The sequence below is a fragment of the Tupaia chinensis genome, unplaced genomic scaffold (genome assembly GCF_000334495.1).
Source record: "Tupaia chinensis unplaced genomic scaffold, TupChi_1.0 Scaffold144260_1, whole genome shotgun sequence".
Taxonomy (NCBI): Eukaryota; Metazoa; Chordata; class Mammalia; order Scandentia; family Tupaiidae; genus Tupaia; species Tupaia belangeri.
In genome coordinates, this window is record NW_006204118.1 from 41,661 (window position 1) to 51,283 (window position 9,623).

General features: G+C 36.8%; 1 protein-coding gene across 1 annotated transcript; it reads left to right on the top strand.

Moving 5' to 3' along the window:
- The first annotated feature begins 4,830 nt into the window (after window positions 1-4,830).
- Window positions 4,831-5,769, top strand: LOC102480129 (olfactory receptor 52K2-like). The gene has a single exon (XM_006166457.1). It carries the CDS (start codon window positions 4,831-4,833, stop codon window positions 5,767-5,769), a length of 939 nt encoding a protein of 312 aa, XP_006166519.1.
- The last annotated feature ends 3,854 nt before the right edge of the window (window positions 5,770-9,623 follow it).

Below are 9,623 nucleotides of genomic sequence, written 5' to 3' on the forward strand. Positions count from 1 at the left end.
TTTCTTTAATCTCTCCCCAAGACACAGATCTTCCTTTCAAATCACAAAACTAAGAATTTGTGGAACCCACCTATAACCTACAAGCGCCCCCCCCCTTCATGTCCTGCCTTTTTGGGGCCAGACCAATGGGAAATCTTTTAATTAAATGTTGTTCTGTCAATCTCATAAGCAAATAAAAGGAACCTCTGTACATGATCACCCCAAGGAAAGGCATGTATGCCCCTTCTCCGGCCTAGGTCACACAGTTGGCTTGGAAATAAACCGCATTAATTATTAATTTTACAGTTGGTTATATTTTTCCGTCGACACACATTATATAGTATTCTAATGCTAGTGATTATTTATACAAATTATAGAATTGCTGAATAATAAAACATTTGCCAGTGAAGATCCAAAATATTAAAAAAGGGGAAACAACATAAAATCTAGAAAAATGATAAAGAGAGTCACCAGCAGTACACTCTGACCTCAAATATGTGAGTTTCCGGGTGAAAACAGAAAGTGGTAGTGCCTGTAACAGAATCTAGCGCCATGAAATAGACGCAGTTGAAGAAAGTGAGGAATAAGGAGAAATGTCCTGGTGCTCTGTTCCTCTTTCATTATATTTTATCTCCAGGGTCCTTATTTAACAAATCCAGCGGAAAGACAGAAGACTGAACTGGCAGAGGTGTAGAGATTCAGGTGCTGTATTCCACATGGCTGACTGTGGCTAGAGTCCTGGATCCCCCAACTTGAAAAACACCAGATGCATGTATGTGCCTGCCCCAAATTCCAAGAGAAACTGGAGAAGAAGGAACTGTTTTGTGACCATCTTCCTCCCCTCCCACTCAAGAGTAATTTATCTCCCTCCACCCTGAGGAGTGATTTCTCACTTTCCCTTTCTTTGTGTTTCTCTCTAGTGTGAGCAAAAAACATACAGCAAAATAAAACAAAAATACATACATATGGAGAGCAGTCAATGGCTGTCTTCCTGCTCTTGTTGAAACTCAATACCTCGATACTGCCCAGTATCAGGCTAGAGGAAGTCACAAGCCTTTATCAGATTATTCCCCCAAAAGGATCTGAGAAATTATATGGTGCCAGTCATTTTCACATCTTCAGTTGATTTACATCCAAAAACAACTGGCTTTGCATCCCAATTTCACCTCCCTTATTCTCTTTGCATTCCAATTCCTTCTTCCCCATTCCTTTTACATTCCATTTTCCCCTTCCCCCATTCTCTGCTCTTTAAAAGAATAAATCTGAGGTTGGTTATTGTCACAACTTCTCCATCAGTGAAGCTGTGCCCACCAGATGATCCTCGCTTTTCTATACTTCTGTGTCTTTGTGTGTTTTATTATTGCGTCTATTTCTAATCCGCAGCCTTCTCCACTCAGAGAAACGTGTTCATGCTGAGCTGGCCTCTGCGTGCATACACACACATACACACACACACACACACACACACACACACACACAATGCAATGCAATACAAATACGGTAATGAAATCACTCTCTCTGGTTAATGAACTTGTTTCTTTATGATGTCCTCTACTCCTTCACATCTTTTACTACATTTAGCATCTAGTATACAAGAATGTGCTTATGCCCAAGAAGTATCAACTACCTTAAGGGGCCTAGCATTCAGGGATCATACACTATTGGTTTCTAACCTCAGAACTAAGGTAGTGAAGATACCATAAGACTGAATTCCTGCAAGAGACCAAATAGTGTCTAGAGAGACTGTGAGACATTAGTCTAACTGCTAACAAGACATCATTCTCATGAGAGGTGAATACATAGACTGTTTCTCGCAAGCCTCTGATCCCACAGGATAAGTGCTGTGAGGTACCTGTCATAGTTACAGCCAGCATTAAAATGAGCATCAGGCCAGAAAGTAAGACCATCTAGTTCCAGGGGTAAAATAATCAGATGAGAGACAGTAAGGAGGAGCTAAACTGGGAAGGAGAGTGCAGCGCTTCCATGAGAAGGGAATGTTGGAGCTTAAGGTGGAGGCTCTAGGTCCAGTCTTACTAAATGAACTCTCAGCTCTTGTGATTATCTAAAAGGTAATTCAACTACTTGCAATGAGGCTGCCCATGTATAGATTTCCACTCGTTTTTGCTTGGTCTACCTATTGTCACTGATGGAAAACCTCACCCTTGGGTTAACTGGTAAGACAGACCCAAACTGCACAGACATGTATATCTCTACTCAGTCTCTTCTGGTTCAATACAGAGAGATCTACTTTGAAGCCTGCCTCACTCCAATAGGTATTATCCATTCTTTATCTATCAAGGCATTTGAATTCATTTTGGTTATGGCTTTTGACCACTTTGTAGCCATCTATAATTTTGACTTTACAAAAGTGATATAAAAAGAAAGTAACTTAATATTTAAGATAATGTTTTCATGTAGTTTATCACTTTTGCTAATGTAGGATTTGGTCCTGAACTGTATTAGTCAAAGCTTTATTTTTCTGATTTTATATCATTTTATTCAGAAAAAAAGAATGCTTCATATTGTACATCATATACTGTTTCATGAACCAAAATAATGATTCATTTTTATTGTAAATATTTAAGGTGCACAACATGTTTTAATATTTTTGCATTGCTATACCTATGCATAGTGAAGTGATTACTGTAGTAGAGCAAATTAACATAACCATTATCGCATAGAGCTAACTTTCACTTTTATTTTGATGAGTGCCTAAAATCTAGTCTCTTGGCAAATTATCAATATAAAACACAATATTATTAACTAAAATAGATAATTTAGCACAGTTAGGGTACCTTTCCAAAAATTCTTCACACATTCTAAGGCACCTTTTCAGGTAAGGTGGTATCTGTGAGCCGAGAAATAGCAATTTTTTTAGGACACAAAAATTAGTGTCAAGCACATTGTGTGACTTTGAAGAATGTGTTCTGCATTTTCTGGGCCAATCTGACCAATCATTTACTAAAGAACATAAATATTAGGTAACTTAAATGTTTTCCAGACATACGTCATTTTTTTTCTATTGTATTGTCCTTTGTAAAATGACATTTTACAAATCAACTTGACTGGTTTTACGAAGCTAAAGAGCTTCCTTTTACTAATTCAATGACTCATCTTTCAATGTAGCACTGGTTTTGTTCACAGGTCTTTATTCAGATTCCTCAGCTAATTACTCCAATTGCTCCTTAGTTCTTTTCAAGTCTCCTTTTCTTCTTTATCTATAAACTCCATCACTGGGAATGGGTATGAGTAAATATACAAATGGTTCCTCTCAAGCATTATATTTGGGCTTTTGCTTTTATTTCCTTTCTTGTTATTATTTATATTTTTTTATTATTAACACAGCTCTCTGCCTTCCTTGGGTCTTTCTCTTTTTCATCTCTGTCTTTTTCTCACCTAGGACAGAAACGTGCTAGCCACCTCCCAGTTTCCCTGATTTTGGCCTCTGGCTTCAACTTCACTGCTGTAAAGTCTCCCCCAGTCAGTGCCCCCCCATGTCCCTCACCCCCATCCCCAGACCCTGCATCAGCCAGGTAGAGTAGATGCTTTGCTCCCTCTTGCTGTCCTTTGTCCATTCTAACTTTTTTCTTTTTCTCTCTTTTTGAAAAGGGCTTTTACTTTTTTACCTCGGATGTTCAAAGATTATATATCCAAGTTAGCCTGTGCTGTGGTGGTAAGGGTAGCTAGATTCCACATGTCCAAACATGTTGTTTGAGTCCTGGACCCAGTTGCTTGTAAAACATGCCAGGAGCATGTGCATGCTTGCCCAAAATCCTGAAAGGAGGAAGAGATGCAGGAAAAAAGATTGATGTGTTACTATTATTCATGGGAGGCGGTTCTCATTTCCCATTTCACTCTGGTTAGTGCATGTACCCTCATTTTACTTAGAGAAGTTTTTAGAAAGAATTTATACCTTTTAAAAATTAGTTTATTTATTTATTTATTGTTATTATTATTTTTAAGTTTGCTGTAGGGCACATGTGCTCACCAGAGATGCACTAACACAGACAGAGAGAGAGAATGAGAGAGAAAGTGAGATAGCAAGCTACCAGGTCTGGAATTCAAACCATGGTTCACAGGTGGGAAACTAACACCTTAACAACCATGCCATCTGCTGGTCCCAAGAAATTATATCTTTATGTTCAGCAATATATCATCTACTGCCTCTATAATAATACTAAAATGTATCTATCCAGTTGAACCCAATAATTTGAAAAAAAGATAAATAACACACAAAATCATGAAATACTAAATAAGTAATCAACTACCAAATATATATATATATATCCTTTTTTCTTTTTAATAGTATCTTAAATCTGGGACCAGTAGATGTCATAATGATTACGTCACTGGACTCACATATAGTCGACCACTATTCGAGTCCCAGATCCAACAGAGTAAACTCACACTGGGCGTGTGTGCATATGTGCCCCAAATCCAGAGAGGAGAATGGAGGAGAAAAGATTGTGGCATGGCCACATCTCCCGGGGGATGATTTCTCACTTTCTGTCTCTCTGTGTCTTTCCAGTGAGTACACATGCCCTATAGCAAAATATCTCTCTCAAAAAAAAAATGTATCTTAAATCTACTCCCAGCCAATTACTGATATAAAATGCAATATTGTTAACTAAAATAATTTATTAAATTAAAACAGTATGGTTAAGATACCAAAGTAATTAATTAATTAATTCATTTTTATACTAAGAAAATTGTTCTAAAGTCAGTTTCATGTTACTGAATGTCAGTATCTCTTCCAGTCTATAACAGAATAATGTTCATACTTATATTTTGCATTATATTTTTAATTTTTTTTTATTTTAACAGGATCATGGAACATATAATGTTTACATAATGATAGCTTTCAACAAGACCAATCTTCAACCTACCACCTTTCTATTACTTGGTATTCCAGGGTTGGAGGCTGTGCACATATGGATTTCCATCCCTTTCTGCTTGGTCTACCTATTGTCACTGATGGGAAACCTTGCCCTCTTGTTAATTGTCAAAACAGATCCCAATCTCCATGAACCTATGTACCTCTTTCTATGTATGCTCTCGGTGGCTGATTTGATACTTACTTCTTCTACTCTTCCTAAGATACTCAGCCTCTTCTGGTTCAATGACAGAGAGATCTACTTTGAAGCCTGCCTCACTCAAATGTATCTAATTCATTCTCTGTCTACCATGGAATCTGGATTTATCTTGGCCATGGCTTTTGACCGTTTTGTAGCCATCTGTCACCCACTGAGACATTCCACTGTGCTAACACCTACAGTGATTGTAGGCTTGGGTTTGGCCATTGTCTTCAGAGGAGCTTTACTCCTTAGTCCACATCCTTTCCTCCTGAGATGGCTTTCATACTGCAGAACTAATGTCATCTCCCATACCTACTGTGAGTTTATGGCTGTGATAAAGCTGGTTTGCACTGAGACTAAGATTCGTAGAGCCTACAGCCTTATTGTGGCATTTCTGACAGGGGGGTTGGACTTCATAATGATCATCTGTTCCTATGTTCTTATTCTTCTAACTGTCTTCAATCTCCCATCCAAAGATGCCCGCCAAAAGACCTTAAGTACCTGTGTTTCCCATGTATGGGTCATTTTGGTGTTTTATACACCAGCCTTTTTCTCTTTTCTCACCCATAGGTTTGGCCACCACATTGCTCCTCACATTCACATTTTTATAGCCAATATATATCTTCTTATCCCTCCCATGATGAATCCTATTATTTATGGTGTTAAAACGAAAAGGATTAGGGAGAAATTCTTTCAATTCTTAACAGTCAAATGAGTTTAACTTATCAAGGATTTGCAATTCTTCAGTTCCTCATGAAAGGTAAGATTTTAGAAGTTATATTTAAGATGAATCCCTATTACCTAAATGTGAAAATGTTTTCATTTAAAATTCTGATTCTTACAGGCTATTAAAGCTTTTTAAGTATATTGATGTCATTGAACAGTAGCAAGTACAGAAGATATGTAAAGCAAAGAAAATAGAGCAACATTTTCAGTCATTGTTGATCTTTTAAAAACTAGTTTTTGGTATAGACTTTGGGACTTATTAAGCCATAACTAAATTTATTTGAAAATAGTTTTAATTTTAATGAAGCTCAGTTTATCTTATTTTCTTTTCTGGATTATGCTGGTGCAATTTCTAAAAAAAATATGTAAATTTATTTTATGAAGATTGTCTCCTATAATTTCTTCTAGATATTTATGTTAGGTAAGGTGTGAGGTTTTGGTTGGGGCTCTTCAACGATATAAGGATAATAATTCAAATTCTTGTTTATGAACTGTATCTTAAATGAGACAATGTATGTTAATTCTTTTTTATTTTATTTTATTTTATTTTTGGAGAGGTTTTTCTCTATAGGGCACGTGCGCTCGCCAGACAGACAGAAACAGAGAGATAGAAAGCGAGAAATCACCCCCCAAGGGGGATGGCCACACCGCAATCCCTTCTCCTCCATTCTCCTCTCTGGATCTTGGGCACGCACACGCGCCCGGCGTGAGTTTGAAGCCACCGGGTCTGGGGCACAAATTGCGGTTGACTACATGGGAGTCCAGTGACATAGCCATTACGCTAACTGCTGGTCCCCGACAATGTATGTTAATTCTAAACATAGTGAATGTAATTTCATTTTCTTGTAACACAAATTTCTAATATTTGCTTTATTTTTCTGAATTAAAGGCATATTTAATAAGCAACATAATACACAAATGAGAACACAAAGTAAAAATATCAACATATGTACTGTGTATGACAAACTATAAGAAATGATAAAATATAAGGTCATTACATACTTATTATAGAGTAACTGAATACTTTATATCCTAAATATTAGTATAGAACTACTATGAATGCAAAAGTTACAAATGTCAATTCATCTTGATTTATTTTTTAATAATTTTTGAAGGTTATTTATTTATTTATTTTATGAGAGACAGGGAGAAACAACAAGGTTATCACACTGGAATCCACCACTGGGCACAGGCAGCCTGGGAACAGGCACACACACTTACCCAGGATGCTCAGGAAGGTCCTGGAATGCAAACCCAGGACCTTCCCCACATGGGTACAGTTGTGCCACTGCTGTGCTACTGCTTGACCTCAATCGTAATTATTTAAATAACATGAGAAATCATTATTATTGCAGTTGGTAATAATTTTTTTTTAATGTTGAATAATTTTATTTATAGTCTTAATGTAAAAATTTACAATATTTCCTAGCCATACAAATTACATTTCTAGACTGTCTGGTACATGGATACATGTTAAAGCCATTCAAAAGCTATTTCTCATTAAGATGAAAGCAAAATATGAATTTTCATAATAGTATACAAGCAAAGTAAAATTCTACATACAGAACATCATATATATTTAAATATGCTATAAGACATGTCCACTCGTCAGAAAGAGGCAGAGAGAAAGTAGGAAAGTGAGGAAGCATCCCCTAGGGAGTATGGCTACACTGCAATCCTTTCTCCTCCATTCCCCTTCTTTGTATTTTGGACATGCAATCACATGAGTCTAATGTGGATCATTAGACTGTGTCCAAGACTCAGATTGTGTGGTCAGCCATATCAGATTCAGTTTCCTTAACCACCACACCTCTGGCGAGGCACAGAACACTGCAATTTTTAAAATAACTATGCAATGTCTAGTTGGATATTAGGAGATTTCTAAGACACAGACAAATTGGGTGAAAAAAAGGTGATTGGTAGGAATTATCTGATGCTTTACAAGAGGTTTATCTCTGGTTTCACTGAATTCACTGAATTTTATTTAATTCAAATATCATGACAAAGACAATAACACAAATGCAGCAAAAAATTTCATAAAACTTCCTAATGATTAGCATTGCTACCATTGGAAATCACTTGTGTATAATAACTATTGTGTAAATCATACCATTCAATATATGGTAAACACATCATAAATTTTCCCTACTCTTATTCTTTTTATTAATCCAAAAAAGAGTGAAATGCAGTAAGAGAATAGAGAAATAACATACATATTTGTTCTATTGCCTTTTATTAGTTCTGATATGAAGCATTTTTTAAATGAAGAAAGAGTCCATATCTTCTAGCAAGTTTTGCTCATGTAGGGAATATTGAAGTACAGGATATGAAACCATGAAAAATTCCAATAATTACATTTCAAAGGTAAACCTGAATAATTCAACACCAGACCAAAATAAATAAATTCATCATAAATTTAATTGAAATAGTTGAATTACCATGTTCTCAGTCAGTTGACACTTGACCAAATATTTGTTTTTAAGGCTTCACTGAATAGATTCTGGGCTTCAGAACAGTGGTTCTGGTAGTACCTTAGTGCCTTAGCTTCAGAGATACTTGATTAGATAAAGAAATGATGGGAACCAGCAGTTAGCATAATGGCCATGTCGCTGGACTCCCACGTAGTCGACCGCGGTTCATGTCCCGGACCCGGTGGCTTAAAACTCACGCCGGACGCGTGTGCATGCGTGCCCAAGATCCTGAGAGGAGAATGGAGGAGAAGGGATTGCGGCGTGACCATCCCCTCTGGGGGGTGATTTCTTGCTTTCTTTCTCTATGTCTCTCTCTGTCTGGCAAGCGCACACGCCCTATAGCAAAAACCTCTCAAAAAAAAAATTAAAAAAAAAAAAGAAATGATTAACTAAGAACTTGGTTAAGTTCACCAAGCACCTTGAATTCCAATTAAAATTGCAAAAATTTTAGTGGTCCCTCTTTTCTACAATCTTGGTTCCCACAGTTTTGGTCACTGACAATTAACCATAGTATGAATATGTTATATGGAAAATTACAGAAATAAACAATTTATGAGTTTTTGTGTGTGCACTATTCTGAGTAGGGTGACGAAATTTTGAGCCATCCTACTCTATCTTAGGGATGTGAATCATTCTTTAGTCCAACATATTCATGCCATATACAAGATATCCGTGCCATTTATCCTACCATCCCATTATTCACTTACTAGCTGCCTTAGTTACAAGTTTAAAAAAAAATCAACAGCATATGTAGGGCTTGGTACTGTTCATAGTTTTAGGCATCCAATGGGGTTCTTGAAATATATCCCTCACGGGTAAGGGGGTAACCATCATTGCGTTCGTTAGTCGTGTTAAGTGGAAATCTGTATTTAAATCCAGTAAGGGAGGAAGAAAAGGAGGGAGCAGGGAAAATAGCACCAGGGTCAGTGATCAGGTCTCTGTTGCTTCTGTGTGGTCAGGTGAAATCAGTCAGGACACAGCACGGCAGCCTCTATCTGTGCTGTTACTCTTCCACTTGTTTCAAGATTTGAAGGACACTCTACCGATATTTATGCCAAATTATTTTATAAAGACAAAATAAATAAAAATGAGAACTTACTAAAATGCCATCATTTGCCATTTCCTTCATGCATTTCAACTTCATACATATTCATTATGTCTATGTTTTTTTAAATTTCACACATTTCTCAATCTACTAAAAATATGAAAAACAGCATAACACATTTTTTCCTATAATAGTCACACTGACTTGTAGTACATACATTGATTGAATATCTCCACACAGAATAGTACGTCAGTGTAAGTGTCAGGCCTGGTCAGGTTCCCTGGTGCTCTCGTTCTCACTTCATTCCAAAATTCAAGTACCTTCTGT